Raw genomic sequence first — 21084 nt, 5'->3', positions numbered from 1 at the left:
GCGCCACCGGGCCGGCCCCTTGTTTTTAATTTTGATGAAGTCCAATTTATCCATTTTTTCTTTTGTTGCCTGTGTAAAAATTGTTGCCAAATCCAATGTCGTGAAGCTTTCCCCCTATATTTTCTTCTAAGAGTTTTATAGTTTTAGCTCTTAGATTTAGGTCTTTGATTGATTTTGAGTTAATTTTTGTATATGGTGTAAAGTAAGGGTCCTGGATAGTTTTTAATATTTCTATATACTTGACAGGACAATGGAAACTTGGTGGAAAGTGAAATGAAATATCTGGGCAGCCCCATTACTAGAGTTCCAAAACTGGATAAAAATCCAGAACTAGGAGAAGACCAGACAGGGGAGATTTCAGATGAATTGATGGAGTTTTCCCTGGACAGTCAAGAAGAGGCCAAGGTAAAGTGCTCTCTTAGGTTATCTTTGCATTTTTCGTGTTCCTTCATTCTTGAATAAACCATATTGTGTATCTAATATGTTGCAGTCACTGTGCTAAATGGTGGGTCTGCAGAGATCAAGAAGACGTGGTCTTGGGGCAGGACCCATGGCCTAGTGGTTAAGTTCGGCATGCTCTGCCTGGGCCGCCCGGGTTCCGAACCTGGGTGGAGACCTGCACCACTCCACAGTGGCATGTTGTGGCAGCGACCCACATATAAAATGGAGGAAAATTGGTGACAGATGCTAGCTCAGGGCAAATCTTCCTCAGCAAAAAAAAAAGAAGACATGATCTTTACACTCTAAGGGCTACCTGACTGATAGGGTGTAAGGTCGCTGTGGGATTCTTCTTACTGCTGAGTGAGAAGGTTCTAGTTAGTAGTTTGTGTCGATTACCATCAATGTAATCTGGTATAAGTGATGCCTCCAGAATAGTGGTAATGGATGGAATATACCTAGTATGATTTTTCAGATATTTTACAATGTATCCTTTTGTCTTCTTTTATCCTCCCCATATCACTGGGAGGACTATCTGAAGCCTGTGGCTTATTGACCATGTACTGATATGTCAAAGCTAGTTTCTGAGGCATTTAGCATTTCTGAATCAACTTCATTTCTTTGAAGCAAATATGTGTAGGGGTATGTTTTTAAAATTTATTCATTATATAAGGCAAATATGATAGAGTGGATTCTAGTCTGCATTCTCTTATTTAGTGTCATGACTAGGAGCAAGACACTTAACCACTCCAGGGCTCAGTTTCTCATTTATAAAATGAGAATTATTATTTATAATAATAAAAGAATACCTCCTCAATAGGATTGTTGTGTATATGATCAAGTATTAAAAGCAGTTTGTAATAATGATAGATTGTCAAAAGTGCTATGAATGACAGAGTGATATGAAAAAAAGGACCTAGGAATTTAGAAGGGTGCTATTTTTAACTTTAACCTAAGTAACTGGAGAAATGGTGACACTATAATGAATTTGAAAAGAAGGGTGAGTTCAAAGGGAATAAGATGTGTTCTGTTTTGGACATTTGAGTTAGAGGTAGCAACAGGAAATTTAAATGGAAATACTGAATAAGGATTTGGAGCCATCAGGACTGGAAATGTACATTTCAGGACCATCTGCATAGAGGAGAAAATGAAGGCTAATGATTCCAAGTTTAAAGACAGAGAGAAAGAGCTCTTGAAGAAGTAGTGCTAGCTACTGAGGAGACATAATGAAGTAGTAGATAGATACAGGAATAACACCATTCAAGAATCAGAAAGGAGAGATCTAGGACACAAATGGGTTAATTTTATATATTCATTCATTTTATACATTTCTTTATTGTGGTAAAATGCAATATACATAAAATTTATCCTTTTAAACATTTTTATGTATACAGTTTGGTGGTGTTAAGTATCTTCATGTTGTCGGGAATGTACTTATTCATCTCTAGAACTTTTTTTTTTGGTGAGGAAGATTAGCCCTGAGCTAACATCCGTTGCCAGTACTCCTCTTTTCACTGAGGAAGATTGGCCCTGGGCTGGGGCCGCCCCAGTGGCGCAAGCGGTTAGGTGCACGCACTCCGCTGTGGCGGCCTGGGGTTCACCGGTTCAGATCCTGGGCGCGTACCAATGCACTGCTTGTCAGGCCATGCAGTGGTGGCATACCATATAAAGTAGAGGAAGATGGGCATGGATGTTGGCCCAGGACGAGTCTTCCTCAGCAAAAAAAAGAGGAGGATTGGCAGATGTTAGCTCAGGGCCAATCTTCCTCGCAAAAAAAAAAAAAAGGTTGGCCTTGGGCTAACATCCGTCCCCATCTTCCTCTACTTTATATGTGGGACGCCTGCCACGGCATGGCTTGATAAGCGGTGTGCAGGTCCGCGCCCGGGATCCAAACCTGTGAACCTCGGGCTGCCAAAGTGGAGTGCGGGAACTTAACCACTACACCACCAGGCTGGCCCTTCTAGAACTTTTTCATTATTTTCATTATCCCAAACAGAAACTCTTTGAAGAGTTTTGTAGTTTTAGTGCTTAAATTTAGGTCTCAATCCATTTTGAGTTAATTTTTGTGTATAGAGTTAGGTCAGGGTCCAGTTTCATTCTTTTGCATGTGGATATCCAGTTTTCCCAGCACTATTTGTTGAAAAGACTATCTTTTCCTCATTGAATGGTCTTGATACCCTTGTTGAAAATCATTTGACCATATATGTGAAGGTTTATTTCTGGACTCTCTATTCTAGTCCATTGGTCTTATGTCTGTCTTTATACCAGTACCGTAATTTTGATTACTGTAGCTTTGTAGTAGGTCATTTTATACATTTTTTTATTCACAAATTATACTTGAATATATTCTCCTTGTAAAAAATTAAAACAATAGCTAAGGCTAACTAACCCTATCTGACCACCATTCCCAGACTGGATTGAAAGGTGACTTGGAGATTATTTTAGATTAGAGGGAAAGTCAAGAGCATGGGAGTCTATGGTCTAGAAAGTATAGACTCTGGAGCCAGGCTGCTTGGGTTTGTAGCTTGGCTCTGCCACTTGTGACTATATGGGTAAGTTATCTGATCTCCCTATGCCTCAATTTCTTTTCTTTTCTTTTTTTTTTTTGTGAGGAAGATCAGCCCTGAGCTAACATCTGATGCCAATCCTCCTCTTTTTTTTTGCTGAGGAAGATTGGCCCTGGGCTAACATCCGTGCCCATCTTCCTCTACTTTATATGGGACACCACCACAGCGTGGCTTGACAAGCAGTGCATCGGTGCATGCCTGGGATCCGAACCCGCAAACCCTGGGCCAAAGTGGAGCGCGCACACTTAACTGCTGCGCCACTGGGCCAGCCCCTCAATTTCTTTTCTTTTTTTTTTTTTTTTGTGAGGAAGATCAGCCCTGAGCTAACATCCATGCCAATCCTCCTCTTTTTGCTGAGGAAGACCAGCTCTGAGATAACATCTATTGGCAATCCTCCTCCTATTTTTTTTTCGCCAAAGCCCCAGTGGATAGTTGTATGTCATAGTTGCACATCCTTCTAGTTGCTGTATGTGGGACGCCGCCTCAGCATGGCCGGAGAAGCAGTGCATCGGTGCGCTCCTGGGATCCGAACCCTAGCCGCCAGCAGCGGAGTGCACGCACTTAACCACTAAGCCACAGGGTCAGCCCCTCAATTTCTTAATCTATAAAAAAGAAATAGTTTTGCGGCCCACCGGGTGACATAGTGGTTAAGTTTGGGCGCTCCACTTCAGCAGCCCAGGGTTCATCCCGGAGGCAGACCAACGCACTGCTTGTCAAGCCATGCTGTGGTGGCATCCCATATAAAGTAAAGGAAGATGGGGATGGATGTTAGCCCAGGGCCAATCTTCCTCAGCAAAAAGAGGAGGACTGGCAACAGATGTTAGCTCAGGGCAAATGTTCCTCACAAAAAAAAAAAAAATTTTTTATAACTGTTTCATAGCGTTGTTGTGAGGATTAAGTGAGTTAACTACACATAAAGCATTTAGAACAATACTTGTTACAGTGTTATAAACCAATGTTACTGCAATAAACAAAAAATTAAAAAAAAAAGAACAATACTTGCCAATTAATAGTACTTAATTATTATAGCGTAATGTAGTATAAGTGCTTAATTATTGTAGTGTAAGAACCAAAATGTTGGAGTTATGAAGAACACTGATCGATAAGGGATGCTCAATGGCCTTGATGTCCTCCGCAAAGTGAAAGTTAAAGTAATCTGATGACTCAGAGGAGATTGTTAGGTGAGGATCTTGAAGAGTATGGACAAGGTTATAATCAACTTTTGGAAACTGGAAGGGAATTATTAAAAGACAAATAAAATGGTATTTGTAAGGTCCTAAAAGATAAACCTGCATGGTATAGTGTCTTCCTACAAGAATCCTTTTGGCTGGAAGCAAGAAGGGAGACTTTGGAACTCCAGGAGTGATTAAGCAAGGCTTGGAGGTTGCCAATGGTAGATGAAAAAGGAGTCAAGGAAATGTAGGTGATAGTGAAGGCAGCAGAGAAGTAGATGATGATGAATCAATGCCTGTATAAGGAGCCAAATGTCACTGAGTAGACTCAGCAAGGTAAGAACAGTAATGTGAGTGAAAGTTGCTTGGGGCCGGCCTGGTGGCATAGAAGTTAAGTTTGCCCGCACCAGTTCGGCAGCCCGGGGTTCACCGGTTTGGATCTCGGGCACAGACCTACGCACTGCTTATCAAGCCATGCTGAGGCGGCACCCCACATAGAAGAGCCATGAAAGATATACAACTATGATACACAACTGTGCACTGGGGCTTAGGGGAGGAAAAAATAAATAAAAGAAAGTTGCTGAGGAGGTATAAAGCAACTGGTTTAGAAAGTTTTGAGAATTAGGGGAGATTTTAGTCAGTTTGAGAACATGCCAGATTTGAACTCTTGGTGATAGAGTAATAGAGGATGGTTGCAGATTCTTTTTTTTTTTAAATCTCAGTTTGTTGAGAGGTTAATGTGGAATGCAGGAGAAGCTTGGTGTAAATATTTGAGGAGTTGAGAAGTCATACTCTCCATAGGGTTGTTAGTGAACTTTGTACGAGTGTGGAGGACTAACATGGGCTTTAATGTTGAAGGCAGTAATGGGCTAGAGTGGAAAGGAAAAATGAAAGCCAGGTAATAATAATAGCTCCCATTTATTGACTACTTAGAATGTACCAGGCACTGTGTGCTGAGCAGTTTACATCTCTCATCACATTTAATTCTCATATCAATCCTGAAAGATGAGTATTATCTCCTTTTAAAAGGAGAACATTAGGCCACGAGGTACAGTCTCTTACCCAGGGTCACAAAGTTAGCAAGTGGCAGAGCCCCTGTTTAAACTAAGATCTGCCTGACTCCAGACCCTATGTTTTTAGCAATATTATGATGTTTCCTGCTGAAGATACCTGGGAAGTAAAAATCGTCCTAGGGACATATAATAATGTTAGTTTCTTTTTGTGTAGGGTTGGTAAAGTTGGATACCCAGAGTTTGATGAGCTAAAGTGTTAAGAAGGATGGTGAATCAGTTATCTAGAACAATGCTTTTCAGTAAAACTTTCTGAGACAGTAGAAATTTTTTTTATATCTATTTGATACAATAGCCACATGTGGCTGGCTATTGAGCACTTAAACTGTGGCTAGTGCAACTGAGGAGCTGAATTTTTAATTTTCTGGAGTTTTAATTAATGCAAATAGCCATATGTAGCTAGTGTTACTATAATGGGGTAGTGCAGATCTAGAACCTTCTATAATGTATGTTGCCTGGAGCAGCAGCAGCAGTAAGAGGTAGGAACTTCTTAGCAATGCAAATTTATGGGCCCCACCCCAGTCCTTCTGAATCAGAAACTCTGGGGGTGGGGCTCAATAATCTGTGTTTTAAGAATCTCTCCAGGTGATTTTGATGCACACTAAAGTTTGAGAGCTACTGTTCTATAACATAGTATTAAATTTTGTTTTGTTTGAATTTCGTTGGTTTGTGGGAACAACAGAATGACGATACAATCTGAAGGGGGCAGGATGGGTATTGGGAGAATTGGCAGCGACCCTCCTGAAACAAACATTTTTGAGGACTTGCTGATAATGGAGGGTAGATCTGTGGAAAAACAGCATGTTAGGGATAGTTAGCATACAGAAAAGGTTGCTAGGCCTTCTGAAAAAAAAGAACAATGTAAAATAAACATTTAGTGTTGCTTTTACAAATACATGTTAGTCTTCATATTTGCAAAATGTTGTAGTTAATATGGTCAAATCTCAACTGGTGTTAATTTAGTAAATTGAATTTAATGTTGATTAAAATGAAAATCCTTTTATTTTCAATTTTATTGTTGGAAATTTGTCTAGAGTGTGTTAATCTGCTTTTATGAAATTATAAGTACAGTTCAGTAAATATAATTGAATTTTCTTTGCTGATTGAAAGTCTTTCATAGTCTCAGAAACATTCTAAATTGTATAATATAGACGGTGTAGGAGAGTGGATTTAAAAATAGACTGACCGCAGGAAATACTCTGAAAGTTTTGTATGTTTACATGGAAGAATAGCATATGGCTCTTAGGTATTTATTTTGTTGGTCTTTAAAATATATTAATTCCCTTTATGGACTCATTTTCTTGGATTGTAACTCTTATAAAATCATTTTCAATTAAGGACCCCCTGTATAAGAGTATACATAGCAGTAGGTTTTAGATTAGAAAAAGGGTAGAGATTTTTTGTTATTGGTTTGCCTCTTTGATGCTAAATGGAAGTAGATACCTTATAAGGCAGTGAACTCCTTGGAGATTGGTGTAACCTTAGTGATTTCTAATTCATTCATTTAAAAAATATTTATTGAGTACCTGTGAAATGTCAGGTACTGTGCTAGGCACTGGTGATAGAATGGTGAACAAAGCAGACTAGGTTCATGCCCTCTTGGGGTTTATGTTCTTGTCAGGGAGACATCAAAGAACAACAACAAAAAAACATGTTTATCAAGTTAATAGATGTTCTAGTTAGAGTTCTTGGTTGCAAATAACAGAAACTGATTCTAGTTACCTCAAGTAGAAAAGGGATTTTTCTGGAGGGTATTGAGGAACTCAGAGAATTACCAGAAAGACCAGAAAACAAGGTAGGGCCTGGCCAAAATTCTACTAGAGTAGATTGTGCTCGGGATACTACCACTTGCTGGCTGGACACTCAGTGCCACCATTACTGTCCCCCTGCCACAGAACATAATCCAACCTGCTGCTGGACTCTGCTGCTCAGGGACATTTGCTGCCACCCACTATATTCTCCACTATGATGCATAAAAAAGTCTCAACCAATGCCGTGCTTTTGTGTTACTCCTCAAGGTTCAAAATGCAGGCAGGAATATCTAGTTGGCTATAGGAGAATGCAAAAGGGAGTATCTGTCCCCCTTTGGCCTGTTTATCAGAAGGCAGGGCTGCCTCCCATCTAATTTGAGATTTTACTAAAACAGGATGCTTTGTAGCCAAATTGCGAATGACTGCCATAACAGACAAGCAAATTGTCCACGTGTAATGATAGAAATAAAATGGGGACTGAGATAGAGACTAATATAAGGGAACTTTTAATTAGGAAAGGCCTCCTCGAGCAGAAAATATTAAGTTGAGAACAGGTTGATGAACTGTCCCAGTTTGCCTGCAACTGAGGAAGTTCCTAGAACATGGGACTTTTAATGCTAATACTGGGAAAGTCCCAGACAAACTGGGATGAGTTGGTCACTCTAGTTGTGAAAGAACCGTATATGACAAGAGTAGAGGCAAGAGCATTCCACGAGGAGGGAATATTGTAGGTGCAAAGGTCCCAAGGTTGAAAAGATCTTGGTATGTTCAAGGAACTGAGAAGCTGGTGTGAGTGTGAGGGAGAGCTACCTAAGGTGGGAACGAAGAGGTAGGCAGGAGGCAGAGCATGCAGGGCCTTTAGGCTATGGTGAGTGTTTGGATTTTATTCTGAGTAGAGTGGGAAGCTATTGGAGGGTTTTAAGCAGGGGAATAGTGACCTGATTTGTTTTATGAAGACCACTCTTGTTACTGGATGAGGAGTGGATCGGAGAGGGTTAAAAGTTGGAAGGAGAAAAAAAAACAGTTGGAAGCAGGTAGAAGTAGGAAGCTATTGCAGTAATCCCAGGGAGAGTTTGTAGTAGCCTGGACTAAGGTGGTGGCTGTGGAGACAGAGAGAAAATGGATGAATTCAAAATGTATTTTGGATATAGATTCAATGGGACTTGATCCATTGAATATAGGCTGTGAAGGAAGGATGGAATCAAGGATGACTTTAGACATGTTAAGTTTTAGGTGTTTTGTTTCAGAGAAAACAGAAGCAATCAGAAGAAAACTACCTCCTTTTCTCACCAAATATAGCAACCTCTCTGTTCTGATACCTATATAATCTGCCATCCCTCTTGTTACACTGCATGGAGTGTCCCTGCTCCTTCCTATCTAAAGCCCCCTCTTGTTACACTGCATGGAGTGTCCCTGCTCCTTCCTATCTAAAGCCCCCCGCTTCACACTGCATGCTATTAATTCGTTCATTCAGTATTGCTGGGGATAGAGTAGTGAACACAACAAAGTCCCTGCTCTCGTGGAGCTTACATTCTAGTCAGGAGGAAACAGACAAATAAACAAATACATTTATAATATGACAGATGGTAAAAATACTATGGTAGAAAAGCAGGGTAAAGAGAATAGTGAGTACCTTGGGCTGGCCCGGTGGCGCAACCGTTAAGTGCGCACGCGCCGCTTCGGCAGTCCGGGGTTCGCAGGTTCAGATCCCGGGCGCGCACCGATGCACCGCTTGACAAGCCATGCTGTGGTGGTGTCCCATATAAAGTAGAGGAAGATGGGTACGGATGTTAGCCCAGGGCCAATCTTCCTCAAGAAAAAGGGGAGGATTAGCATCAGATGTTAGCTCAGGGCTAGTCCTCCTGACAAAAAAAAAAAAAGAGAGAGAGAATAGGGAGTACCTGGATTGGGTTGGAGTAAAGTGGGAGTTGATATTTTTAGTAGATTGAGGAGATTAGAGAAAGACCTCTCTGAGAGTAACATTTGAGCAGACATCTGAAGCAGCGAGGGAGCCAAACAAACAGATAATCAGGAGGAATGAGTTATTCCAGCAGAAGGAAAAGCAAGTACAGTGTTTCTGAGGTGGGACTGTGTTTGGCAAGTTCATGGAACAGCAAGGAGGCCAGTGTGCCTGGAGCAAAGTGAGCAAGTGCAGAGAGGGCGATGAGGGCAGAGAGTAGGTAGCAGGAGAGCAGATCATGTAAGGCCCTATAGGCCATTGTAAAGACTTTGCAAAAACCCTGAGTCAGGTGGAAGCATCTCCTCTTGTCTGCTCCTGCAGTATTTCTTCTGGATCTTTCTCTCTCCTCTATTATCAGTTTTCCCTTTTCTCCTGGATTAATAGTTCTGAAATTTTTTGGTATCAGGACCCCTTTACAATCTTAAAAATTATTGACAGCCCCTAGCCTTGTACCTGATCTTATAGGTTTTTTCCATTGATAATGGAAAATCCATTGATTATCATCCAGTTTTTCTCCATTGATTATGATGATTAGGTATAGGTTTCTTGAGATGCCACTTATCAGACTGAGGAAGTTCGGTTCTATTCCTAGTTTGCTGAGAGATTTTAGCAGGAACAGATGCTAGATTTTGTCAAATGCTTTCTCTGCATCCGTTGATATGATCATACGAGTTTTTTTTTAACCTGTTGATATGGTGAATTAAATTGATTGATTTTCAAGTGTTAAAACAACCTTGGATTCCTGTGATAACCTTACTTGGTCATGATATATTATCCTTTTTATATATTATTGGATTTGATTTGCTAAAATTTGATTGAGAATTTTTGCCTCTATGTTCATGAGAAATACGATCTTTACTGTTGTTTGCCTTGTAATGTCTTTGGTATTAGTATCAGTGTAATGCTGTCATCATTTGGAGAGAATTCTCTTTCAATTTTCTGAAAGAGTTTGTGTTTTTATTTCTTTTTTAAATGTGAGGCAGAATTCCTCAGTGAAGCCATCTGGGCCTGGGCTTTTCTTTGTGAGAAGTTTTTATATTACTAATTCAATCTCTACTTTTTGTAGGTCTAGTCAGGTTTTCTGTTTCTTCTTGAGTCAGTTTCAGTAGTTTTTGTCTTTTTAGGAATTTTCCCATTTAATCTAAGTTTTCTCATTCATTGGCATAGAGTTGTTCATAGTAGTCCCTTATGATCTTTTTTTATTTCTGTAAGGTTGGTAGTAATGTCTCCTCTTTCATTCCTGATTTTAGTAATTTGAGTCTTCTCTCTTTTTCTTAGTCAGTCTAGCTAAAGGTTTGTCAACTTTGCTGATTTTTTTCAAAGAACTAACTTTTGGTTCTGTTGTTTTTTCTCTCTTGTTTTTCTATTCTCTACTTCATTAAGTTTTGCTCTCATCTTTCTTATTTCCTTCCTTCTGTTTACTTTGGTTTAGTTTTTTCTTTGGTGGAAGGTTAGGTCATTGACTTGAGATCTTTTTTCTTTTTCTTCTTTTGGTGAGGAAGATTGTCCCTGAGCTAACATCTGTGCCAGTCTTCCTCCATTTTGTATATGGGATGCCACCACAGCATGGCTTGATGACCAGTGTATAGGACCACACCTGGGATCCAAACCCATGAACCCCGGGCCACTGAAGCAGAGCACATGAACCCAACTACTACACCACAGGGATGGCCCCTTTCTTTTTTATTATAGGCATTTACAGCTATAAATTTTCATCTAAGAACTACTTTAGCTGCATCCTATAAGTTTTGGTATGTTGTATCTTCATTTTCATTCATCTCAAAGTATTTTCTAATTTTCCTTTTGATCTTTGTTGACCCACTGGTTATTTAGGAGTGTGTTGTTTAATTTCCACATATTTGTGAATTTTCCAGATTTTTTCTGTTATTAATTTCTAATTATTCCATTGTGGTAAGAGAACATACTTTGTATGATTTCAATCCTTTAAACTTTATTGAGTCTTGTTTTATGACCTAGTATATGATCTATCCTGGAGAATGTTCCATGTGTATTTGAGAAGAATATATATGCTATTGTTGTTGGGTACAGTGTTCCATAGATGTCTGTTAGGTCTAGTTGGTTTATTGTATCGCTTCAATTAGTTTTTGAGCTTTCTAAAAATGGTACCATACTAAATGTGGCCGTCACTGGCCTTGCTATTCTCACCAGGGCCTTTGCATTTGTTGTTCCTTCAGCCTGGAACACTCTTCCCCTAGGCAGCACATGATTTTTCTCTCTCATTTCAGTCTCATTTATCCACATATGTCACCTTATCAGGAAGGCCTCTCCTGAACAAGCTTTCCAACTCCAATATTTTTCCTATCTTTTTATCCTTCTTTATTTTTACTTATAATACTTATCACTACATAAAAGTACAGAGAATATTTATTTGTTTGTCTATCTCTTTCACTCTCGTATTCACTGCTATGTCACCTAGTAGAGACTCATGTGTCATGCAGGTGTGTGGATATGGAAGGCTGGAAGTAAGAGCAGGCGTCTTGACTGGAGAAAGAAACTTGAGTCATGAGCATAGAGGGAGAATTTAAACTCATGGGTAGAAAAAATCACCTATGGCAAGAGTGAGGAGATAAAAGGGAAAAGGACCAGGACCTAGCCCTGATGAATCCAACATCCATTAGAGATTTGGTAGGTGAGGAGGCCAGACAAAGAAGACTGAGAAGGAGCAACAGAGAGGTAGAAGTGTCACCGTTCTTTTAGTATTGGGGGTGCCTATACTAGAAATAAACTAAAAAAACTAGGAGGTGCCATTGAAGCCAAAGAAGGGAGTAGCCAACTCAATGGAAGCAACATGTGGTAACATGAAGATTGTTGATAACCTTGACAAGAGCAGTAGAGTGGTACAGACAGAAGCCAGCCCTATGTGTGTTGAAGAGTGTATAGGCTATGAGGAAATGGTGATGCCTCCTTGGTTTACAAAATAGTAATTATTCAATTAAACCTTTTTATAAAATCTGCAGGTAGAATTAAGCTTAGCAAGTTTCCTTTTGTTCTTTCTGGCCTTTTCAGTGCTTAAAACTCCAAGATTTGGAAAGGCCAATGATTCCTTAAAGAATTAAAACCACTAACGGATTGATTTCGAGTGTCATCTAAGCCACCTGGTCTTGATATCTCCCCACACCAGCTTCTAGGAACTGGGAAAATTCCAGCTAACTAGACAAAGCTAAAGTATCATCATCATCATCATCCCTCCATAACCTAGCACTTACACTCTTTGTGAAGTTTCCATTTGTTTTCATATAAACATTGAGAAGAGTCTGTCAAAACAGTAGTGGCTGTTTCTGTTTGTTAAAGTAGTTTCCTACTATCATTTATTTCTGTCTTCTTATCCTTGGACTATATGAAACCCAAAAAGATGTTTATCACCTTTATTGTCAGCATCATTATTGTCAGCATCATAATAGCTACCAAAGACCTAAAGCATCAGTGCAACAGAATAGAGATTCGAGAAATAGACCCATGCATATATGGTCAACTGATAATTAGATCAAGATACAAAAGCAATTAAATGGAGAAAGCACAGTCTTTTCAACAAATTGTGCTGGAGCAATTGGAAATCCATGTGAAAAACAAAAACAAAAATCTCAATACATTCCTCACACCATATATAGAAATTAGCACAAAATGGATCATAGACCTAAATGTAAAAACTAAAACTACAAAACATCTGAAGAAAAAAACAGGAGAAAACTTTTGTGACCTTGGGTTAGGTAAAGATTTCTTAGATATAATACTAAAAAATGGATACATTTCACTTAGTAGCTAATTAATTCCAAGCTCTTTAAAATGAGCCCTTAGCTTAACAATTATGGTGTGTTCTAGAGAGGCTCTTTTGGTTACAAGAAGCAAAGATTACACTAAGGCCAGAAAATTTGAAATCCTGATCTGGCTTTCCCCTGCCTTCTTCTCAGGGCAAAATTGAAGTTATAGGAAGGGAAGTCTGTCATGAAGGCTGGGTAGCCTACTCCTCAGTCCTTTACCACATGTCCTTTCCCACCGTAACTTTGGTGCATCCATCCATTCACCATTGGCCTCATGGCCTTGACTGTATCTTTTGGCTTCTTCCTTTTAAGCATTGGTGTCTGCTGCTGCCTAATTATTTCACCATTTTCCAAGTTAAACTCCCAGGAAAGGGAACCTGATGGGCCCAGATTATTTTTACATATTCTAGGCCACTAAATAGGTGTGTTCAACTAGCAATGTAGTCCAGTCATCAGTGGCTTGCAGCAGGGTTGTTTGGACATAGGGAGATAACTGGCAGGGGTCCAAGGGAAAAGGTAAGTGTAGAATATTGGTTATGTAATATGTGGACTGTACCTGTAGTTGGCACCATGAATGGTAGAGTTTTCCTTGGATGGGACTATGGGTGTGACAAACACTGTAATAGACACAGTTATTATAAAGTGAAATATTGACTTCTCCCAGAAACAATTGACCATCAACCTGTCTTTCAGTTATTACTCTCTTATTGTCTAGCCTCCTCCTAAATCAATCCATAGCGGTTAATGAGATGAGTATATAGAGAAGGTCATATCTAGGCCAGAGGTAGAAAGTATCTGGGAACAAAGGATAAGAATCTTAGATTAGTTGAAAGTTGTTATCAGAGGTCACTTAATATATCCCCCTGCCTCTGGGTATAACACCCAAATCATGCCTTTCAAATAGGCATTAGTTCATCCGCTTGGGCCAGCAACTCCCAAGGCTAGTTCTTCATGATATTTAATCCATTTTTTTTTCCTGATGGGCTTCACAGTATCAATCCTATAATGGTCATCCTGATATTTGATTCTCGTGTTTCCTTTTCCCTTGCATGATGCTTATTTTGCTATTTTTCTTCTCCATTAACAACCTCCTTTATAAGAAGGCTGAATGATAATTTTTGTCTCTCACTCAAACTGCTGCCAAAAAAAAGTGGCATATACTCTTGCTTAATATTTTTTCATCCAGGTTAACTTTTTTGGCTTGTCATTGTCAGTTTTGCTGGGGTCCTTAAATCTTGACTGTCAGTGTCTTAGGATCCCATAGAGAAACTGGACTTTGGTTTGTTCTTTATCACATGACTAGAGGACCTGAGCTTGCGTTTGCTTTCTCCTACAAGTATTGGTACATAGGGGCTGGCCTGGTGGTGTAGCGGCTAAGCGTGCACACTCTGCTGTGGCGGCCTGGGGTTCCGATCCCGGGTGTGCACACTGACCCACCGCTTGTCTAAGCCTTGCTGTGGCAGCGTCCCATATAAAGTAGAGGAAGATGGGCACGATGTTAGCCCAGGGCCAGTCTTCCTCAGCAAAAAGAGGAGGATTGGCGGCAGATGTTAGCTCAGGGCTGATCTTCCTCACACACAAAAAAATTGGTACATGTAAGACAGTTAGCTGGAGAATTTGGTTTGGCTCGAGTTAAAACATCTATGGGAGATGGAACATCATGCAGTCTGAGGAGAAAAATATTAATGAGGGGAAGACAGGTTGCTCATCTAGGGCACTGCTTCTCAAACTTGAGTGTTCCTAGAAATCACCTGGGCATCTTGTTAAAATGCACATTTTCAATTCGGTAGATCTGGGGTGAGGCCTAACATCTGGGATTCTGCATTTCTAACAAGCTCCCAGGAGATGTTTGGGCTGCTGGCCTGCAGACATACTTCGAGGAGTAAGAACCTAGGGGTTTGATGTTCCCAAACAGGCATCTCTGAACAGAAGCTGTCTGTATCGCTCCCCTTCATTGCCAGGGAATTTGAACAGGCCACGACTGAAGCAGGTGATAAAATTCAAGGACAACCCAATACCAGATAAAGTAAAGGAGAAGTATTGTTCTAGCCACAAAGAGCTCAGGAAGGTAAGGACTTTTTAAGATGAGAATGTGTTTAATCTTCTATCTCATTGTCTTCTCTACTTTTCTGGTATGGGGATTGCTTTAGCATATCTTTTTTGTCTTCCTCGTTACTTTTACTTTTTTATCTCTTTGTTCTTTCCATCTTTCTTTTTGCCTTTTCTATATCTGCATCCATATGTAAAATATTTAACAATAAATATCTATGTTATATTATACTTTTGGAAATGATGTTACCATGCTGTCTTCCCAACCCTCTTTTTTAAGATCTGAGAGAATACAAGGGAACTTTGGTTAGTAAGGATACTTACTGCTGTTTTACCTGTGTTCTAACAGAAACAGCATCATAGAGCACACTGGTTTAGTGGAAAGCAACTTCTGAAAAACTTAGCCCTCATCCCCTACCCCTCCTTTTAAAAAAAATCTAAATATATTTGGCTATTTTATAAAATCAGTATATGATAATATAGAAAAAGCAAATAAACAAAAAGAAGCTGTTGCAAAATGCCCATAATCTCACAGGCCAGAGATAATTACTGTTAACACTTGATGTTTTTTCTTCCAGACACTTTTCTATGCAAATTTTTTTTCTCTTATTAAAGTGGTATTACAAAGTACGTGTTTTCTAACCTACTTAATGATATTATGAATTTATTTTCACGTCAATGAAATTAATTTACTACATACTTTTTATGGCATAATAGTAATCTATAACGTGGAGAATATGATTTGTTTAACCAAGACCCTGTTAGTGAACATTTAATTTATTATTAATTTTTCTCTATTATAAACATGCTGGGATATCCATCCTTACAACCAAATCTTTGTGCATATCTTTATTTCCTTAGGAAAACAAGTGGAATTATTAGATCAAAGGGTATGCATATTTTTAATGAGTCTCCACTTCTTTCTATCCCCTGCTTTTTAAACCTTTAACATGAGGTTTGAGAGTGAAAGGAATCTTGTCATCTTCAGGGCTTAGGTCTAAAGAAGATGGTCTCTCTCTGTGACATTAATATCACTCAGATGCTGGAGGAAGATTCTAACCAGGGGCATCTGATTGGTGATTTCTCCAAGGTGAGTTTGGTTACATCCATTCTATATTTCAGTGAATCATTTTGGATCTGAATCTTCTCTGTTTGCAGAAGGCACTAGGTATAATCATGCATCCTCGCCAAGTACTCTTTGATATCCTGAAGGTGCTATGGTGGTAGATCTAGGCCCTAAGACATTCCGATGCAAAAGTATTCCTTATTCACTCTGGGAAAATCTAGAGCGGGGGGAAGGTATGAGGCTTTTTACTTTTTTCTTTTTAAAAATATCTTTTAAAATTATGTAAATAATACTTTGTTATTACAGAAAAGGTAGAAAATGAAATGTACCCCAAAGGTTATCAACCAGAGTATTATTACATTTAACATCTTGGTGTATATTCCTCCAGATTTTTTTCTCTGTATTTTCACAAACACACATGCACATACACAAATATATTTTTTGTTTTTCCGCAAAAAATAGTTTATACTGTTTTGTGATGCACTGGGGTTTTTTCCTTCATTTAATATATCAGGAACATCTTTTCATGTCACTAAACAGTTCTGCTTCATCATTTTTAAATAGCACAGTATTTCGTTTTTTTGGCTGCCTATAAATCTTGATAAATCCCTTCTCATAGGATATTTACTTTTACAATTTTCCTTTATGAACTATACCAAGCTACATATTTGTAGCTAAATCTAAAACTTTGTACACATCCTTAATTTGTTCCTTAGAATTAGTTCTTAGAAATAGAATTGCTGCATATGCACATTATAGAGACCATTGATTTTTGAAGGCTTCTGGGGTTTTAAAGGTCATTTGGAAAGAAGGATGATATATGGTCTTTGATCTCAAATTTGGGTATAGAAAACTTGCTGTTATTTCAGCTCTTGGGTATTTCTAGGTATGTGCGCTGCCAACCGTGTCAGGGAGACACCAAGATCTGAAGTACGTCAACCCAGAAACAGTAAGCAGATTTCTGGAGATGGTAACTGATTACATAAGCTACCATCTGGTCTGTCCTGTCCATAAAATCCTCACTTCCATTTGTATTCCTCTCACTGTGTTCACTCACATAGGCTCCTCATTCAACTAAAGCTGCATTAAAGGACTCTCTTTTATCCCATTCTTCTGTTGCCATTGTTTTTAATTAAACAAATGATATATAATTGTTATGAAACAAAGAAAGGAAGAAAAGAAAGAAAGGATAGGAAAAATCACCCAATTAAGGTGACCTTACATCTTGGTTTACATGTTACAATCCCATTTACACCTATTAGTACAGGGTAATTATTAATAGTGTTCTCTTTCACTCTCAAAAGTGTCCCAGTTTGTGCAATAACTATTTAGTTACCTACCCACAATCTTGCCACCAGAGATAACCACTAGTAATATTTTCCTTATGGCCTTCCAGATTTTATTCTGGCACATGTTTTATAAAAATAGGATCATAATGAACATGTAGTATTGCAATTAGCTTAGTAAGACATTATAAATATCTTTCTATATCAATAAAAAGACATCAATACTATCCTTTTAATGGCTATATAATATTCTATTATACTGACTTGTATAATTTATTTAACCAAACCCCTATTATTGAATATTTATTTGTAATATTTTGATAACCTAAAACAATGCTGAGATGAATATTATTGTGCCACATCTTTGTGTACTTTTCTGTTTACTTAAGATGTTAGAAAAGAAATTGCTGAGTCAAAGTGTAATTACATTTATTTTTATATGTATTTACAAAGTTCCCTCCCGAAAGATTGAGCCAATTTACACTCCTACAAGTAGTGTAAGTTTCTGCCTCTAGGTATTAACCCTTTCCTTCCATATCCTTTTCTGAAAGACTTGCTTTCTTCCTTTACGGTGGAGGGTGGGGAACCATTTCCCATCTCTTCTTGCAAAATTGGGATCTCTAGCTGCTACCTGTGCCACTTGGATGTCTTCTGAGAGGCTGATTGCAGCCATGCTTGCCTCCAGATGAGCAGCCTGAATATAGTTTTCCCTGGTGTCCTGGCAATACCAGCTATTTTGGTTCTCCAAAAAGACCATTTTCTATTTTATCCTCTTATGTGAGGTGGACTGAACCATTGCCACAATTCAAATATAGGAGGACTTTGGAGGCTGGGCATACAGTGGAATCCTGGGTGACTAAAGGGAGAGCAAATAAGAAACTGTGTGACTGGCTCTTCTCTCCCTTGGAGTGACAGTGGGCAGGGTATTCAATCATATTTTCTGTGCAGGTGGCTGCCTTACTGTCGGGGAAGTTCCAGGGTCTGATTGAGAAGTTTTATATCATCGATTGCCGCTATCCATATGAGTACCTGGGAGGACACATCCAGGTGAGGTTACATTGGGGTCATTAGTGGGGAGGAGCTGGAAATGGCTCTTGATTGAGAAGAGTCTGTGGACAAAGGGTCCTATGAACTCTAAAACTAGGGCAGAGATTATACTTTTGGAGCACATCAAGGCTGTAAGTTCTCATTTCTGTTCTAATTCCGTACATCTTGAACAATTTACTTTCCCCTTCCTTCCTAGACCAATCTCCCTTTTTTCTGTAGGAGCCAAGGGCTCCTACCTGGAAATAAAAACATTAATCCAAGGACTGAGAAACACTTTGCAAACATTTACCGCTCATAGATGTTCCTCACAATGATTTCCTACACTTTAGGCGGTTCAGTTCTACAAACATTTATCAAGCACCTACTACATACCAAGCTCTGTGCCAGGCCCTGGGAGTAGATACAGAGGTATAATTAGATCTCTGCCCTGAAAGTGCTTATAATCTAGCCTTCCTGGCCCAAATATCCCAAGATGTTATCCCAGTTATTTCCAAGTTTTGGAGCTGTCCACAGGCCCTTAAGGAAATACTTATTAAAATTCTTCTACAGGGAGCCTTAAACTTGTACAGTCAGGAAGAACTGTATAACTTTTTTCTGAAGAAGCCCATTGTCCCTTTGGACACCCAGAAAAGAATAATCATCGTGTTCCACTGTGAATTCTCCTCAGAGAGGGGTCCCCGAATGTGAGTGTCTACATGGGGTAGGGTGGGTGATAGAAATGGATCTTAACTTGAGACTTAACAACCAGGGACCTTCCCAGAGCAGTTCAGACAGAGGCTGAGATAAATGAATGCTTTCTACTGCAGTTTGAAGAATGTTAGGGAGATGGAAGGAAAGGGTTTCTACAATTTAAAAATTTGGAGCAGTGAAGGAAAAAGGATTGGGAATGAGACATCAATGGAGGAAAGAAGAAAGTGTGGTGCTACTTGAACCTTTTTTGTGTGTGTGAGGAAGATCAGCCCTGAGCTAACATCTGTCGCCAATCCTCCTCTTTTTGCTGAGGAAGACTGGCCCTGGGCTAAGATCCATGCCCATCTTCCTCCACTTTATATGGGACGCTGCCACAGCATGGCTTGACAAGCGGGATCCGAACCCCGGGCTGCCCGCAGCAGAGTGCGTGCATTTAACCACTACGCCACTGTGCCGGCGTCTACTTGAACCTTGTTTTGTAAGAACAGTGAGATCTGGAGGTCTTTTTTGGAGTTAGCAATAGTCTCTTCTTCCTCCCCCTCCCTAGTGAATGGCCCAGGGAATTCTAACCTTGCTTCTTTCCACCCACCCATCTCCGGATTTTCTCTAAAGGTGCCGCTCTCTGAGGGAAGAAGACAGGGCTCTGAACCAGTATCCTGCATTGTACTACCCAGAGCTATATATCCTCAAAGGGGGCTACAGAGACTTCTTTCCAGATTATATGGTAAAGGAAGGGGCATATGGGGCAACAGGGGAGCTCAGACTTGGGGAGCCAACTTTAGCATGCAACTCCCAGGGCCTGCAAAGCCCTCTGAGAAGAAACTGCTGCTCCTTCTTAGCCACTACCAGCAGCATCTCTCTTAGACTTAGTAGGCAGAGTTCAGGAGTCTAGAGGATCCCTTACTCTGTCCTCTACCTTTCAGGAGCTGTGCGAACCACAGAGCTACTGCCCTATGCATCACCAGGACCATAAGGCTGAGCTGCTGAGGTGTCAGAGCCAGAGCAAAGCATGGGAAGGGGAGCGGCAGCTGCAGGAGCAGATTGCCTTACTGGTGAAGGATGTGAGCCCATGATAATGGATCAGTTGCTGGCTGCCTAGGAGTCACCAAAAGACACTGTAGAAACTCTGAGCAGAAAGAGGCCATCTTCTATGTGTTAACCCAAGATCGTTAAAAGATGTCTGCAAATCAACAGGCTGCCAAACTAATGAAATCCCAGGCCTGGCGATTGGTTAGAGTTCAGTAAAGCTGCTGGCTCGTGGTTAAGTCCTAGAGCTGGCTCTGTAAGGCTGTAGCATGGGGTTGCATAGATAGTTGTGTTGCTTCAGGAAGTGGTTGCATTCTCTTCCCAACTACTTGTGTCTTCTCACAAGCCAGCCAGCTCTTTCTCTCCCTGGGCTTCTGGCTATGCAAAAGAGTTGCCCACCCTCTTTCTCTGTATTTTCCTGCTTTGTTTCCCTCTCTTTCTTTTTCTTAAATGGGAAAATAAACATTGCAGAATGAGAGATGTGATTGTGAGCCCAGTCTGCTCCTAGAAGATCTGTATAAGGTAGTGATCACTAAATCAGACTCCTTCAGACATAAAGGTGCAACCATCTCTATTCAGAGCTGAGGCCATGGTGCTTTGTTCTAGACCAGTGGTTCTCAAAGTTTGGGCCCTGAACCGTCAGCATCATCTGAACTTGTTTGAAATGCAAATTTTCGAGCCCCACCCCAGACCTACTAAATCAGAACCTCTGAGGTTCGGGCCTAGAAATTTGGGTTTTGGAAATCTCCCTTTTAGGTGATTCCAATGTGTACCAAGACTTGAGAACCGCTGCTCTGGAATTAAGGAAAACCTTTTAACCTGCATTTTTCAGCAATATTCCAGGCTTTCCTTTCCTAGACCATTCCATGGTATGAGTTAGCTGAAAGTGTGCCCCAGACCCAGCACTCTGGTATATAGGCTCAGAAAACCACAATGTGGGCCTGCCCCGTGGCTTAGCAGTTAAGTGTGCGCGCTCTGCTACTGGCGGCCTGGGTTCGGATCCCGGGAACGCACCGACGCACCGCTTCTCCGGCCATGCTGAGGCCATGTCCCACATACAGCAACTAGAAGGATGTGCAACTACGACATACAACTATCTATTGGGGCTTTGGGGAAAAAAAAAAAAGAAGGGAGGAGGATTGGCAATAGATGTTAGCTCAGAGCCAGTCTTCCTCAGCAAAAA

General features: G+C 40.1%; 1 protein-coding gene across 6 annotated transcripts in view; it reads left to right on the top strand.

Moving 5' to 3' along the window:
- CDC25C (cell division cycle 25C) overlaps window positions 1-20379 on the top strand; it is a 28857-nt gene extending 8478 nt beyond the window's left edge. For 3 of the 6 annotated variants that reach the window (XM_058541177.1, XM_058541188.1, XM_058541191.1), the window contains exons 8-15: window positions 247-405; window positions 14653-14805; window positions 15775-15876; window positions 16739-16801; window positions 18087-18185; window positions 18735-18868; window positions 19488-19599; window positions 19799-20379. In XM_058541177.1, coding sequence (XP_058397160.1) covers window positions 247-405; window positions 14653-14805; window positions 15775-15876; window positions 16739-16801; window positions 18087-18185; window positions 18735-18868; window positions 19488-19599; window positions 19799-19948 — 972 coding nt within the window. In that variant the 3' untranslated portion in view covers window positions 19949-20379. The remainder of the gene's footprint in view (window positions 1-246; window positions 406-14652; window positions 14806-15774; window positions 15877-16738; window positions 16802-18086; window positions 18186-18734; window positions 18869-19487; window positions 19600-19798) is intronic. The other 3 variants (XM_058541200.1, XM_058541209.1, XM_058541218.1) reach the window with 3 other exon arrangements.
- The last annotated feature ends 705 nt before the right edge of the window (window positions 20380-21084 follow it).

This window comes from Diceros bicornis, chromosome 1 (assembly GCF_020826845.1).
Source record: "Diceros bicornis minor isolate mBicDic1 chromosome 1, mDicBic1.mat.cur, whole genome shotgun sequence".
Lineage (NCBI taxonomy): Eukaryota > Metazoa > Chordata > Mammalia > Perissodactyla > Rhinocerotidae > Diceros > Diceros bicornis.
This window is presented reverse-complemented; position numbering and strand designations above follow the sequence as displayed.